The sequence below is a fragment of the Malus domestica genome, chromosome 03 (genome assembly GCF_042453785.1).
Source record: "Malus domestica chromosome 03, GDT2T_hap1".
Lineage (NCBI taxonomy): Eukaryota > Viridiplantae > Streptophyta > Magnoliopsida > Rosales > Rosaceae > Malus > Malus domestica.
Genome location: NC_091663.1, coordinates 29,181,195 through 29,197,539, shown reverse-complemented (window position 1 = coordinate 29,197,539; position 16,345 = coordinate 29,181,195). Strand labels below are relative to the sequence as shown.

At 38.5% G+C, this 16,345-nt stretch overlaps 2 protein-coding genes across 10 annotated transcripts; both read right to left on the bottom strand.

Annotated features, from left to right (window-relative positions):
- Nucleotides 1–5,357: 5,357 nt before the first annotated feature.
- On the bottom strand, nt 5,358–8,012 carry LOC114819162 (uncharacterized). Its single transcript, XM_029100085.2, has one exon. It carries the CDS (start codon nt 7,861–7,863, stop codon nt 5,500–5,502), a length of 2,364 nt encoding a protein of 787 aa, XP_028955918.2. The 5' UTR covers nt 7,864–8,012; the 3' UTR covers nt 5,358–5,499.
- A 2,235-nt stretch (nt 8,013–10,247) lies between these two features.
- Nucleotides 10,248–15,055, bottom strand: LOC139194513 (G-type lectin S-receptor-like serine/threonine-protein kinase SD1-1). 9 transcript variants are annotated; one of them, XM_070819283.1, is made up of 11 exons: nt 14,885–15,055; nt 14,606–14,711; nt 14,177–14,250; nt 13,944–14,002; nt 12,844–13,493; nt 12,511–12,621; nt 11,956–12,113; nt 11,643–11,853; nt 11,269–11,506; nt 11,029–11,179; nt 10,248–10,947 (listed from the first exon to the last, which is right to left on the bottom strand). In XM_070819283.1, the coding sequence occupies exons 5-11, from the start codon at nt 13,433–13,435 to the stop codon at nt 10,612–10,614; spliced, it is 1,797 nt and encodes a 598-aa protein (XP_070675384.1). In that variant the 5' UTR covers nt 13,436–13,493; nt 13,944–14,002; nt 14,177–14,250; nt 14,606–14,711; nt 14,885–15,055; the 3' UTR covers nt 10,248–10,611. The 9 variants fall into 9 exon arrangements, with proteins under 9 accessions (XP_070675384.1, XP_070675380.1, XP_070675383.1 ...); XM_070819279.1 differs by having other exon boundaries at nt 14,177–14,261; nt 14,606–14,737; nt 14,885–15,026; XM_070819282.1 differs by having other exon boundaries at nt 14,606–14,737; nt 14,885–15,026.
- Between the last annotated feature and the right edge of the window lie 1,290 nt (nt 15,056–16,345).

Here is a 16,345-nt window from a genome sequence, read left to right as displayed (position 1 = left end):
TGCCTACACACTTTGTGTGTATGAACACGTTTTTTTAGAAAATGAGTTTTTTTAGAAAATGAGAAGGAGATAGGGAGAGAGAGAAAACGTGGGGAGGAGTGATAGATTTTTGTTTTTGGTTTTGGTTTTTTTTTTTTTAAATATTGAAGGTATTTTAACATCACCTGTAAGTAAGGCTTCAATAAAAAACAGTAAAATTTGGACCTCTGAAATTACATTATTGCTCATCATTTTTTTTTTGTGGGATAGAAGATTAAGTAGTATTTTTACCCTCTTTTGCTTGATAAGGAGAGTTTCATTAATTACTAGAGATATATGTGCTACGATCTTAAAGCATCTCACATACAACTAAAGAGAACACGGTAGTATAACAACAATGAAAAATATTCAGAATTTTGTTACTTAGTACTACGGGCTAGTGATATTCCTCTTCACTTGTGTGTGAGACGTCTTAAGTTCGATTCTCGTAAAAAAAGAATTTGAACCACATTATTACTAACCTATCGTGACGCTTAACTCACTCCCCTACTCCTTTAGTATTGATAATATTGTTTGTTATAAAAAAATATATTCAGAATTCCAACTTTCTACCATTTGTTGAAAAAGGACCACATTCGCAATTTTACCCAAACAGAACTGATAAAACAAAAAGAAATAAAAATGTGCTAGTCCCTGTAATTGTGCAATTTACAATTGAGTCCATCAACTCAAATAAATGCTCCGAAGTCCTTCAATTGTTTTGTCTAACGCTGGTTTGGGTCGAGATCCCGAACCGAAATCCAAAGTTCGAATCCCAAATCAATAATTTTTTAGTCGAGATTTCAAAACCTGAAATCAAACCAAATTTTGCGAGATACCCAAATTTTTTTTCAGGATATCGGGATGGATCGAGATTGGGCCGTCAAGCACAAATCCAATTCATACGAAGCCGAATTGCAACATCACTCTGCAATTCAAAACAAAATTAAAATTCTGTGAAAAGCTCATAACAATCAAACAAGCATAACCTATAACAAAATTCAAATCAAATAAAGAATCAGATTACAACCCATTAATAAATAAAAAAACCACATAATTAATCACGAAACAAGAAAGTTGATTCATTTCAACAGACCTGAAAGGATGGCTTTTGCTCGGATTCGACTAGGAATGGAGGATTTGGGTTGAGCAGAGACAACGCGAAGGAGAGAAGGGCTATGTTTTGGAGTTTTGGGAATCGAAAAGAGATAGAGGAGGAGGAGGAAGAGAGGGAAGAAAGGGGCAACGGCGGCAGGAAATGCAGAGACGGCCGTTATGGTAGTAGTCGTAGCCACTGACCTTATAAATGCATAGGCGGAGAAATGAGAACTCGGGAGAGATGAGAGTGTTGAGGCTTGAAGCTTCGATGAGAAATGTGAAAGACTGAGTGTGTGAAACCCTAACTTAGATTGGACGGTTGAGATTAAATCTCAACCAATTCAACGGTCCAGATAATTTATAACCTCTAATTTAAATTATATATATCTATTATATAAATATATTGTTGTTCGGTTCAGGATTACCGAACTAAAGATATGTTGAAACTGAATCCCGTACCAAAAGTTCGGGATTATTTCGGTTCGGGTTGTTCGGATTTTTTTTCCAGCCATAGTTTTGTCCAATGTTAAGGGAAACGAGGAACTTTCACATACGGTATAAATCATGGGCAGAAGCCAGATATGGAGGAGCATGGGCACAAGCCACTCAATTGCCACCAAGTTTTCCTGTGCACGTCAGCATGGATCCTATTTTATATTCTTGTGCACGTCACCTCCCCTTTGTCCTTACCAAAAATCAGATCTTCAAGTTTTGAACTCAATTTAAATAGAGATTGATTCTTGAATTAAAAATAATATGCGTATAGAGAATATGCTGGATATAGAAAGAGATTGTATTGGTTAAAAAAAAAATTCTTTACTTTCTTATTTTATTCTTCATTTTTTAGTCCAAGCAATAACCATTGGAATTGCACACACAAACTTGCATGGTGCAGGTACACTATCACATGGCATCCCGTGTCAGCAATACAAAGAAATGTATTTGTATTTTTGTCACGTGTTTTTTATTATTGACATAGAACATCATCGTGGGTCATATAAGTTATTCTCATTCCAGCTTTGATTTGTGAGGCCAATAAGTCAATATTCCACCAACATGGGCCCAAATAAGTCAACAATCTAACGGTGACGGTCAATGGTACTATATAGCCCACAGTGATGCCAACTATTTAGATCAAATTTCATAAATTATATGACATAGTTGTTGATGATTAGATTATTATTTAAGTATTGATTAATGCGCTTATTTCCTATTTATGACACACCACATGGTTAATAAATTTAGTCTAAAAAAATTGATCTACCTAACATTACTCTATTTTCCCCTTTAGATACACACCCTACAATTTCATTGTATGTATGTATGCATGTACGTACGTATGTATCTACCAATCTCAAAACATCTGCAATTGTAAAAGACTCAAATGAGTAGGCGTGTACTAGAAAATCAATGGAAAATTAAAATGTTTTTTCCTTCATTTTTGTTGGAATTTGTTTGCTCCTCTTTCTTCAAACCCTCAATTCTAGCTAATTCCATTACTTAAAAATCCCAACGGCTCAGAGATGCCATGGCGGCACCTTGATTTCCAAGGTGGCAGTTTTGTACTGGGCTTTTGTAGTCCCCCAGATTTCGGGTTTTCCCAGAAGTGCTTCTTGGGAATTTGGCACAACAGATCAGTCCCATCACTCCCAAATGTTACTTCGGTCGTAAACTAGCCCGGACAAGGATTGTCTATTCTGTTTTGTGTGGTCACAGTTAAGTCAAGTCAATATTTTATATTATTTATTTTATAGAGATAATAAGACAAAAATGAATAGTAATATAAAATATTGACGTGGCTTAACAGTGACCACATAAACAGGAGGGCACGGAAAAACACCGGAAGTAGGAGAACAGACAATCCTTGTCCAAGTAGCACAACCCCATCAGTTTACTCATCTGGTTTTTATATGATTAACACCTCGGGCAGTGCTGTTGCCTGGCCAATATCTTTGTCCAAACACCCCCGGAATCCTGTATTGCAGCTCTTGGATTCCGCAATCTTGTCCTAAGAGAAGCAAAACATGGAAACCCGAGAAACTACCTGTAGCGAAGTTTTGGCTATCCATCCGGTACAAGTTTTGAACTCAATTTAAGGAGAGATTGATTCTTGAATTAAAAATAATATGGACGTAGAGAATATGCTGGATATAGAAAGAGATTGTATTGGTTCAAAATAAATTTTTTTTCTTTACTTTCTTATTTTATTCTTCATTTTTTAGTCCAAGCAATAACCATTGGAATTGCACACACAGACTTGCATGGTGCAGGTACACTATCACATGGCGTCTCGTGTCAACAATACAAAGATTTCACGTATCTTTTGTTATTGACATAGAACATCATCGTGAGTCATACAAGTTATTCTCATTCTAGCTTTGATTTGTGGAGCCAACAAGTCAATATTCCACCAACATGGGCCCAAATAAGTCAACAATCTAGCGGTGACGGTCAATGGTACTATATAGCCCACAGTGATGCCAACTATTTAGGCCAAATTTCATAAATCATATGATATATTTGTTGATTATTGGATTATTATTTAAGTGTTGATTAATGAGTTTATTTCATATTGGCGACACACCACATGGTTAACAAATTTGGTCTAGAAAATTTGATATGCCTAACATTACTCTATTTTCCCCTTTAGATACACACACTACAATTTCATTTTATGTATGTATGCATGTACGTACGTATGTATCTACCAATCTCAAAACATATGCAATTTTAAAAGACTCAAATGAGTAGGCATATACTAGAAAATCAATGGAAAATAATAGATAGATAGATATATATATATTTAGTTGTATGCATGTTGAATGTTGGATTTAAGTAATTTGATAGTAGACTATATTAGAAATAGAAATTTGAAATTATACAGTTTGGAACTTTGGAACATCAATTTGACTTGGTATGAAATTTCAAATTGGTATTAGGTAAAAAGCTTAAATTTCAATTGATATGAAATTAGGGAACAAAATTTTAGGCCAAAAGCCCAAATTTTAGCCTATAGCCCAAAAATATCAAATTTCAACCCAAAAAGCCAAAAGCCCAAAACCGAAAATCCAATCCCGATCCATATGAAATACCGAAAACATTTCGAGAATTCCGAAAATTGAGAATACAGAAATTTTGGTTGGGGTTCGGAATCCCATATTTAAATTTTGGTTTGGGATTCGAAATCCTATTTTTGATTTGGAATCCCATACCGAACCATCCCTAGATGGCAGCACCTTGATTTCCAAGGTGGCAGTTTTGTACAGGGATTTTGTGGTCCCCAGATTTCGGCTTTTCCCAGAAGCGCTTCTTGGGAATTTGGCACAACAGTCCAGTCCCATCACTCCCAAATGTTACTTTGATTGCAAACTAGCACAACACCATCAGTTATTCATCTGGTTTTTTTTACGATTAACACCTCAGGCTGTGCTGTTGCCTGGTCAATATCTTTGTCCAAACATCCCCGGAATCTGGTGTTGCAGCTCTTGGATTCCGGCAATCTTGTCCTAAGAGAAGCAAAACATTGAAACCCGAGAAACTACCTGTAGCGAAGTTTTGGTTATCAATCCGGTACGAGTCTGTTGGCATTACTAGCTGTTGCTTCCAAGGTTTCGAGCCGAAAGCGCCAGAAAAATGGAGCTTTGGAGAGTACCAAGAAGGATGCGTGCGGACTCAACCTTTGAGCTGCCAAGAGAGACATGGGTTTGTGAAATATGGTGGGGTGAAATTGCCAGATACCACAAAGTCCCGGGCCAACCGAAGTTCGAGTCTCGTGGAATGCAGGGACATTTGCTCGAGCAATTGCTCTGGTATGGCTCACTCAATAGATATGAAGTTACTCTAATGTTTTGATCCTTTTCTTCTCATTCATAGATATGCAGTTTCTCTTTATACTAGAGAGAACAGGGAGGAAAAACGAAGGAATTTGTTTAGTCCGTGCGCAAAAGTCACGGCCACTGATAGCTTAGCATTCAACAGGAAGCTGGGAGAAGGTGGTTTTGCTAATGAGAATTTTCGTGAAGAGTCTCCCACCAAGATTGCAGATTGAGGAATATTCACAGAGATCTTAAAGCAAGTAATGTTTTACTTGATAAGGAGATGAACCCGAAAATCTGAGACTTCGGAGTGACAAGAAAAGTGGTCGAAACGTAGTAAGTAAGCATAACATGTCTGCTTACTATCGACTGGTTTCTTAGTTCATCTGTTTGGCTTCTTGGTGCATAAATTATCACACAAAAAAATTGATCAAAAAGCTACCGAGAAAAATTCAGATTTCAACTGCACACCCAACATCCCAAAAATTATGTAATGGACACCCAAACTAGCCTAAAAACAAATAACAACACACACTCGTGCCGAATTCTGAGCCTAAAGAAACACCTACTACAAATACTTGTTGAAAAAGTAAGTCCCTATTTTCCCTTTCTTTGTAGTCTTTCTCTCATCAGCCCTATGAATAAACAATCTCAATGTAAGCACAACTGTATCTCTAGAACAGCTCTCATTGTCCGTTTTCAACGCATACTCACCTCCGTTATCGGAGCCGCTATGGATTACGAATTCGTTTGTACTTCCATATGGGATTGTGACAAATGTGTTCGGAGAAAACTTCTCTGCAACTACAACTCCGCTTCCACTTGGTCCTCCACTGCCCTTTATGCTGTAAGCTCCCCTCTTTATGGCCAGTGTTGCAGGCTCCCATATGTCGATGTACCCGGCGAACTGGGATATCTTGAATGAGGCATGGCCCTTGTGAAGAATCTTCTCTATCTGAGATTGCACTTCGGGGTCGCAAGTTATCTTCTTGTGGTCGTTGGCGTACACCTTTACGAGATCCCCCTTTCGCTTCCTGTTGTCCAGAGGCTGAACTTCAATAGCAAGGTATGAATCCACATCATCAGCAGTTACAAGGTAGTTCGGTTGCTTTGCTCCGTCAATGTAGTTAACCGATCCGTCTTGGAGATGTCTTACCCACTCAAAGTTGCAGCTGGTTGTTCCGTTGATGGAGTATCCGCATGCTTGAAGCTCGTGTCCTGGAAAAGCTTCACCCGATATTTGAAGGCCCTCTATAGCTGGTAACGGGTCATCATCTGCAGCCTCTGAATACGTTGAAGAACCCTCTTCCATAACTGGCGGTAGGAAATGGGGATACGCGGAGCTGGATTCGTTGTGTGGCGATGCATAAGGAGATGTTCCTGCACTCCAATTGGATGAATCTCTCTCATTGTGGTTTCCCTCTGCATCTTGATCATCCATCTCCCTGTGTGTGTTCCTGATAGGATCACGAAATGTCACCTGTCTATTGCTTGTTACTTCATTATGCCGATTTCCTTGCGTATCACCTGGAACAACAGCATGATTAATGGGAACATCTTGGGCAGCAATAGTCCGGTTTGGAACAGGGGAATACCTATGCCCCACGGCCAGGTCATTGTGTTCCACATTGTTGGCGACAACCCCACCAAAACCACTCTGCTGATGAGGATTCCATTCCGGGGTTGTCTGAGCATCAGAGGTAGCAAGCGCCCTGCTTCCACCAATGTAAGAATATGCTTGCTGATTCTGAGCAACCATTTCAAGAGCATTTCTGCTTACATTCAGCAATGCTGCTCCAGCAACGGACTGAGGTGGTGGCGGTGGTGATAACTGCGGCGCAGAAACATTAACATTATTAGGCTGCTGATTCGAATCTGATCGCCAAGGCGTTAACTGATACTGCAACTCCTTCAATTTGGACTCAGTAAGAAGCAACTTCTCCTGCAAATGCCTAAACAAAACCTTCACATTACCAACAATTGATTGCGCATCGGGGACGGGTGGCTGCAACGAGTACTCAGCCAGAATCGGCAGCAAAGACGAAACAAACGTCGATCTCTCCTGCTGCGCATCCTGCACGGCGTAAGCGAGCCGAATGTTCTCCTCAATTATGTCTTGCCTGTAAGATAGAGACTTTGATGCAGCATCCACAAGGTCCTGCTGCTGCTGATCAAACGCCAAGCGCATGTAAGCAATGCGCTTCTCCAGCACATACTTTTCGTTCCGAATTTCCGCCTCTTTGATCGAATAATCCCCCAAATGCTTTCGCAATTGCATAATTTCTTGCTCGTGCTCATGAACCCTAGCAACCAGATCCTTCTTCCACATGCTGCTATTAGGGTTGTTCGATTCGGTCAATGGCATCAACCCATTTCCGTAATCCCCCTCCGGGCTCGACCTACCTGGCGACAACGACGTCGTGGTGGACGGCGACGACAATCTCGATATCCCGCTGCTTGCGTTATCAGCCGCCCGCGGAGTACCCGAAACCCGAACCACCTTCATCCCTCCATTGATTTCGCCGCCGCCTAATTGGGTCTCTCTTGTTTCCGATTCCCCGCGACTATGCTGTGCAGAACCGTGATTCGCAATCCTCTCGATTCGATTATCGACGCCGGGGTCAACTACCTGATGAGCTTGGTCCTGAGATCCGCGGGCAGAAGGCGGCAACTGGGCAGCCATGGATTCTTGGAGCTTGTACCTGTGCAACTCGAGAATCTTGTGTTCGAGCTGATTCCTCAATCGGATGTTCTCTTCCACCTGCTGCTTGATTGTGGCCTCCGCAGCTTCCATGGCGTTCATAACCTGAATCAAGCTGCTGTCTTGATTGTTTGGGGTGGCGGTGGGGGTAGAAGAAGGAATTGGGTCGGCGGCGGAAACCGTCAACCCTGAGAATTTCTCCGCGACTTTCCAATCGTGACCGTTCTCCATTGTTTTTTATTTTTCGGTCTTGGTGGTGGTGGTGGTGGTGGCTTGGGGGTTTTTCTGGTCTCGGTCTGTCTCACTTCATTATTTCCCTTTGGTTTATTGTTTAAGTGCTCCAAGCTGTGCTTGTTTTTTTTGTGTTGCGTTGGGGCATTGTTTGTGGAATTTTGAAGGTCCAATGTGTTATTTATATTTGACCAGGTCTTGTGTATTGAGCCCATTTTATGATCTAGAAATAATTTATGGGCTCTTTTGGAGATTCTTCTTTGCTTATTTGACCCACTCTAAGTCTTCTCCTAAATTTCATTCTCTTTTCTTTAAGTAGAGGATGATATTATCATCTGTTATGATTGATTAGTTTGCTCACTAATCATTTTCCCTTTAATTAAGAGCGTTTATTCTTGCATCGTGGACCTGGTTCATTGTTCAGTTTTTCTTCTGCCGTGTTATATTCAAATTGCAAATTAGGTTGTCGTTGTTGTTAGCAAAGACCTTATAGTTCAAGTAGTTAATAGCATTTACTCTTGCTCTTAATGATCTGTGTGCGGTTCCTCTTTTGTCAGTAGGACAATATCTCTCGTCTAAATCAATAAAATAAAATTTAAAATTGATTCTTGAACTTTCATTGTAGTTTGGATATGATTCTTAAACTAAAAGTTTGTTAATTGAGGTCTTTGAGCTCGTTTGGAATTGCTTCTTTAAAAATTACTTACAGTAAAATTGCCTATACAAGAAGCACATCAAGTGCTTTTTTAAACTCAAAAGCACTTCTACCTTTTTGGTCAAAAGTACTTTTAATTATTTTAAAACCACTTTCAAACAGAACATGTACCATTGGAATCAGACTTTGCCATCAAATGACGCACATTTTGTTAAGTTCAGCAAAGTTATTTAACAAATTTTTAGTACAATGATCAATTATAAACTAGAGTAAAAGTTTCAAAGACTATTGTAAAGTTCTCTCAAATAAAATAAATGGAGGCTCAATGGGTCACTGCCATTTAAAATAGAAACACCTTGACAAGTGTGGAAGCAATCTTATCGTATGCGTTAAGGTTTTATGATTATTGGAAACCCATGATATACAATCATGAGCTCAATGCAATGAAACATTGGAATCGTCATGAGAACAAATCAATAAGCAACCACCTGGTCACAAACTAAGCCTCTTTTTGCTTGCTAATTGTGGGGTTTTAAAGCTAGAAGCCTATTAAACATTGGCAAACACCAGACTCCCCAATGATGCAAATTTCTATACTTGTCACACAAGTCTCTTTGCACCCAAGCAAAGACATTTCGAGTTCCATTTGCCCCGTTCTATGAGCAGGGTCGGTCCTGAGTTTTCAAATGTTCGTGGTGAAATTTCAAATGGTGATTTTGTAGATTGATTAATAGACATTCGTTTTACAAACTAATTAACTTTATTAACAATTAGAAAATAATGTATGTCAACTAAAAAAGGATTACAACCGAATGGGAGGAAACCTATGTGATCTAGAGACCATGACTAAATAAATAAACGATGCCAAGATTAAAAGTCAACATAAAATAAATTGGAGAGTTAAGGATTGAGAGATGAATACCTTCTAACACCCTAAAAATGTACAAAAGATATAGGCATTTGTGCATATTACAATTTGTTTAAAGGTTGAGTTTATGGGTTTATTTGTTCTTATGTTATTGTTTGTAATGAACAAATAAGACTAGAAATAGCTCATAGGCTATATGAATGACAGTTGTTATAGCAGCTATGTGTCTTAAGTTGTACACATGTAGTGCACGTGAGTTGAGTCATATAAAGTACCCTAACACAAAACACTAACACTTTGTGGCGACAACACGGTTGCAAAAATCTGACAAGATTTTGAGTTTGGATGTTAATTTGATGATTCATTAAAAAAATTTGGCATTGAATCACTATTAGATAAAGAAAGTTTAAATTTAAATCGTTTTAGAAATGAGGCACTGTTCATTTACTAGTTTTTTTTTTCGTTTTTAATACACATGGACTAAATATAATAGGGAAATTCTTATAAAAAATAATTGGGAAATAATTAGGTGCCCATAGAAAAGAAAAATGCTCATGTGTCTGTTAAATAATTTAAAAAAAAATAAAGAAAGAGAGACATTAAGAGGAATCAATCAAACACACATTCTAAATGCAACAAAAACCACTGCTACTAAAGAAACACTTGGATAATTAATCAAACTGCTTAATATCTATGCGAATATAACAAAAACTCACATAAAGTATATTTTTGGTGCCTCCGATATTTCGGGCCCCAGACAGTGCCCTACTGGCTCTGGGCCAGGGGTGGCCATGTCCATGAGTAGAGCTCAAGCAAGTAATAATGGAGAGATAGGAGATAGTTTTATCACGCGTTGGGAACTTGACAAACTAAAATACAATATTTACATAAATGATTACACTACGAATTTGTTGTGGTCTTTTATAAAATCTCTTGACTATTGGGCCGTGCATGTAATTAATTTGAGAACGATATCAGTGTTGGACTAACTAGTAGTAATCCGTTGGATCAGGTGTCTCAAACCTTAACAGGTAATTAGATTGATAAAAACTCAATACCAATCTTTTAAGTCCCAGCTGCCAAGCTTCACTCAGTTCCTTTAGTAAATATGTATCCGAAGGAGAGCCGAAGCTCTGCCACAAATAGAAATACTTGTCTGAGTTCTCGTCTCCCAGTTCTGCATTTTTCAGAATGCAAAAGCGAGTTATGTGATAATTAGTGAATCTTATCGAGGCTCCAACACGGATATGGAAGATTCAGTCGTTGAAAATGTTTCTTTCATCACACCGGAAAGGGAAAATGTTTCGTTTTTACTCGAAGATTCTGCTTCAGATGATGAATATTTTCCTATAAAGAAACCTGGCTTTTTGGGTTGAGGCAATGCACTCTCACCACCTAACATCAGAACCACCGATGACATGGTTGGCCTGTCTTCTGGAAGATGTTGCACGCATAAAAGACTAACATGTATGCAACGCAAGACTTCCGATAGACTGCATGAGTCCGTTAAGTATTCATCAATCAGCTCTAAGGACCGCCCTTCTTTCCACAACCGCCACGCCTGAGGCACATATATCATGTCAAATCGTCAGTCACAAAATCAACACACAAGTAAATGAGGAATTCAATAGTTGATGCTCACATGTCCAATTAGGTTGAGATTGTGATTTGGATCATAAAACCCTCTACTTCTCTTTCCACTTAGTGTCTCCAGCAGTAAAATACCGAAGCTGAAAACATCGGATTTTATAGAGAAATGACCATCAATCGCATATTCTGGTGCCATATAGCCACTGTCGTATGTCACAAGAAACAAAACACTTAAATTATGAAAGTAGTATGCTATAGTAGATAATAGACAGAGATGCATTGTAATACTTACTAGGTTCCAACAACTCGTTTTGTAACTGCTTCAGTTTGATCTCCTCCAAAAAGTCTAGCCATGCCAAAGTCTGAGATTTTCGGGTTCATATCTTTGTCAAGCAGCACATTACTGGCTTTAAGATCTCTATGAATAATCCTCAGTCTGGAATCTTGATGCAGATAGAGAAGTCCCCTAGCGATCCCACGGATAATGTGGAAGCGTCGAGACCAATCCAACTTTCTACCTTGAGTTTGATCTAGCAAGTTTAAATCCATGTCACTAAAATTTAAATTCTCAAAGATGCAAATTCAAGAGTCTTAGAACCTATTATACGATATTTGTAGTACTAAAACTAATTCGAACAGTATTATTAAGTTTTAAAGAATCCGAACCAAAAATGTAGAAGTCCAAGCTTTTGTTTGGCATGTATTCATAAATCAGCAATTTCTCTTCTCCCTCAATGCAACAACCAATAAGCTTTACAAGATTCCGGTGCTGAAGTTTGGCTATCAGTATAACTTCATTTTTGAACTCGGCCTGCCCTTGACCAGAACTTTGTGAGAGTCTCTTCACCGCCATTTCTTGGCCATCTTCTAGTCGACCCTGTAAATTCTCTTTATTGAAAGGATTACGAAGTTTTGAACAAAACAGTTAAATCCCTCGAGTTGACGCTTCTTATATATGTGCACAATATTAGAAATTTACCTTGTACACAGATCCAAAACCACCTTCTCCAAGCTTCGTGTTGAACGAGAAGTTATCAGTCGCTGTGATTAATGTGGACAAGCTAAACAATGGTAGCTCCAGGTCTTCTTTCTGTCCTGCAGTGTTCTGACCCATCATTCCATCTCTCCCCAGTTTCTCTAATACAAAGAAGAAGAAATATGTAATCATCAAATGCAATAATCAGAAAAGTTGTCTTAACTAAAATAGAAAAAACAGTGGAGGACTAAATTTGATACGTTATGTGTGAATCAGAAGTTAGATCATATGTTCGAGCTCCATCCATATGAAAATATACTAAAGGACATGTAACTGAAGAGATTAAGAACATTTAATATACTCGCACATATAGCTACTCTCTTAAACTTTCCATATTTTTGTTGTATGCATATTAGTGTCGAAACAGAAGCTCAGTTACAACAAACTGCATGGGAACTCCTAAACCTGAATTTCCCAATTCGGAAACACGATGATATATAGGACTAACGGACATGTGCTTTACAAAGTTGAATGTGGTTGTGGTTAATGAAATGTTACCTCTGAACTTTTGCCTCCTTCTGTAAGAGTAGTAGATGGCTAAGAAAATCCCCAAAACAATGGAAACAGCGGATACAGCTATCGCTATTATCTTCGTCTTAGACGAATTTTCTGTACCATAGTCAATTCAACAGGGCAAAGCAACACTATAGTCAAAACTTCAACCTCATCATCAATGAAAAAATTATGAGAAGAACATAAAGCTGGGGGAGTAGGGTTCAAAAAGTATAGACGAACATAAAGCGGGGCAAGTAGAACAGTTAAACAATGATTTGATGTCACTAGCACTCCTAAATACTTATTAAGGAGAAAGAAAATAAGGGTTTCACATACTTGAATCAGAAGCAAGCACTCGAACATATAGATCCTGCCCGCTGTCAGGAAGCTGCCTAAGTCTGATCAGATCACCAAACCAAACAGTGCAGTCAATGCCTCCTCCTTTGACACTAGAGCTTGCATAAGCAATACAAGAACAGTTATTCAAGCAACTTGCCTTGCATTCCTCAACACTCCTACTTTGTTCCACCCGAGAATTTGTGGCATCCGGCAACTTCACACCCTCATATTTAAAAAACACATCTCTGGTTTGGCACGTCAGCGGCTTAACACGCACGCAACCTGCCGAATTATCTGCATATTTCCAATTCTGAGGGTCTTTTGGTTGGAATCCTTTTAAGCAGCTGCAAACCTCTGAATTGCTAATGTCACACATTCCGTTGGGGCCGCAACGGATGGTATTGTCACAACTGTCTCTTGAAGCTGAAGCCAGTAGACTCCCGTAAACACCAGACTTGAAAAAACCCAATTGAAATCTGCCATCTCTCAGGGTTTGGGATTGAGTAATAGCTTCAGCTGCAGGTGAGGGTTTGAAGAAAGAGAGGGACACATGAATTGCAATGAACATGACTGAAAAAATGGTGTCCATTGTTTTCTGGTCTTGGAGTTGTATGTATAATCTATATGCTACTGCTACTAACTGCACTCTGCAAATATGAAGTTTAGCAGATTTAGATAAAATTTTGCCAGAAGAAAATAAACATAAGAACAAGATTAGATAACACAAGCAGTGAAGCCCGCGCGATGCTGTGGGTTTCAAAACTGTCTTAAACGTGTAAAAAGTAGGGCATATATACGTGAGAAAATATGTGCCCAAGAGTAGGGTTATATACATATATTACATGAGAAAATTGAGGATGCTGATATGGCACAGTTAAAGAGTGCTATTTACATTTTTATATTACATGACAAAAAGTAGTATAGTTATTTAAAACAAAGACTCTGGCTTATCACTTGCAGCCATGTTTCCAATTGCTCCATTTCTTGTGATTTATTAATTTTTGTTCTCTAATCAAGGGAAATTACAAAATCATATTGAAAACCCCTATCTAAGCAAATTAATAATCTAACTAATGAATGTGATTCGAGAAACAAACCTTGTTCAAGTGCAATCGATCAGATCTCGCCCTTGCATTGCTGGTTCCAACACAGCACTCTGTACACAAAATCCCCAAAAAAAAAAATCAATAAGTAACCTACTTAATAGATTAATGTAGGCAGATGTGAATTTGAATGGCTTAAAACTCAATAGGTAACCTACTTAACAAACCAATTTGAATGGCTTAAAACTCAAAAATTGTGAAATTTTATAGAAAAGTTTCGATCAGACCTTATTTCAAAAACATTCTTCTGTTCTTCCTCAGGCTGCGGAACAACTCCTCCACCAAAACTGATTTACAGCATCTGTTTCTAGCCTAATCATTATGAGTCAATTTGGAGATTTGATAAAAGATCTCAGAAATTAAATGAATAATTCAGATAAAAAAAATCATATCAAAAGAACCCATAACTTCAAAAGAAAGATTGTCCTAAACCCAGCAAATTTAAAAGAAGAATTCTAGAAGAAAAAAAAAAAGGTAAATGGATCCGATAAAGACATGAGTAAAATATTTTCATAAATATGAAATCATAAGCATGCGATTCCTAATACTGCTGTTTGTATGAACAGTAAATTGATTTCGATTAGCTTTAAAACTCAACCATTGCACACCAAATTCACAACCTAAGCAAATTTGAGAGTGTAGAGTAAGAATATCACCTTCGCCGAACCCAAAAAAGGTCGGAAAGGCCTGAAACCGGTCGGAGAAAACTCAGATCTTCGTCGGAAAAACCCACCGCGAGCTGGGTTTATGGAACTCCTCGGTCTAGGGGGAGATTCGAGCATGCAAAACTTGAATATGTTGATGCAAAGTTACAGATATATACACACACACACAAAACCTTAGACAAGCCCTCCAGCTTAAGGGCATTCATATGCAGAGTATACAGTTTCCTTCAATATTCATCTTAAAATGAACTAATATTGAGCATGCAATACCTTAACGTATCTCCTAAGAGTGAGAGAAGTTGTTTCCAGGTAACGGAGGGGCCCAATTCGCCGGCGATCGGCAGGAATTTCGGTCGTGGTTGGAAGGCGTGGTGAGTTGCGCGCGGAAGGGAAGAGAGAAGGCAGGACGAAGAAACAGAGAAACAAATATTTGGTGTACACAAACAGTGGCAGACTTGAAATAACAGAAATTAAGTGAGGGTAAAACCGGAACAGTGTTTCAAGGCAAAATGGATTTTAGGGCATTCACCAGGAACCCCAATTCCGGTGACTTTTGGCCCACCTTGGCCCCACTAGTTGAGCTAAAATTGAATTATTAGGGGATTTTGAACTTAAAAGGATTTTTCACCATTAAATTTCATCAAAGCTTACACTAATCAAGATTTAACGGTTAAAACTACTAAAGTAGATATTTATCGTTCCCGTGATACTCTAATTTGGAGAATGGCTATGTATCTTGAAAATGAATTTCATATTGATGAGTTGAGGGATGTTGCATGTGCTTATAGTTAGTTGGACTACTCCTTATATTACCAATTAATTTTATGGTGGAATCTCAACTTTCTTCAATGTACACCCTTAAGACGTTATGGTTGGTTGGTAAAACCAAAACTACAGTATCACTTAAGACGTTATGGTTGGTTGGTAAAACCAATACTACAGTATCATTTAAGACGTTATGGTTGGTTGGTAAAACCAATACTACAGTATCATGTATTTTTTTTATCTCATATAATATCTTATTATAGATGTAAAACGCCACGATCGATTGAAAGGTGCATGCAAAATGTTATAATTTTAAGAAGAAACAACTGCAGATGCGCCCTGTGTCCCATTAAGGCCATTAAGATTATGTCATCTGGCATCAATGCCAAGGATTTGAGTGTCTCGTGTTGTGAAACCCTAGAGCAACTCCACTCATGGAGTTTGCTCGGGGGACAGGCTCCAGGAAAGGGCCCGAGGGCCAGTGGGAGGAGGTCCAGCGTTGAAGGACCCGAGTGAGGGTGGGAGCCCGAGTTGCAGGCTTGTGGAAAATTGACAGGCCTGCTGCCCGAGGGGGGAGGGGTCATGCTGACGCAAGGGAGAAAAAAAAAACCATTTTTTGTGTCAGGCTGGGTCCGGTTTTTTTAATTTTTTTTTATCTATATGCATTATTTTCACTTTTTCTATGATAGGTGTTGTATTACAGGAAGAAAAAAAAAACATTTTTTGTTTTCATCATTACTTTCTTGGCAAAAGAATTAAAGATATTATTTTTAGATACAATGACACGTGGCGCAACGAGAATGATTTAAAAAATTTTATTCGAAATTACAAATAATTTTATTTTGTATTATTTAAACAAACAAAAAAACTAATATTTTATTGCCTATTGCCAGGGGGGAGGGCTCTAATGGTGGAGATGCAAATGACAATTACTGTTCATTAAGGGCAGTTACTATTCATTAAAGG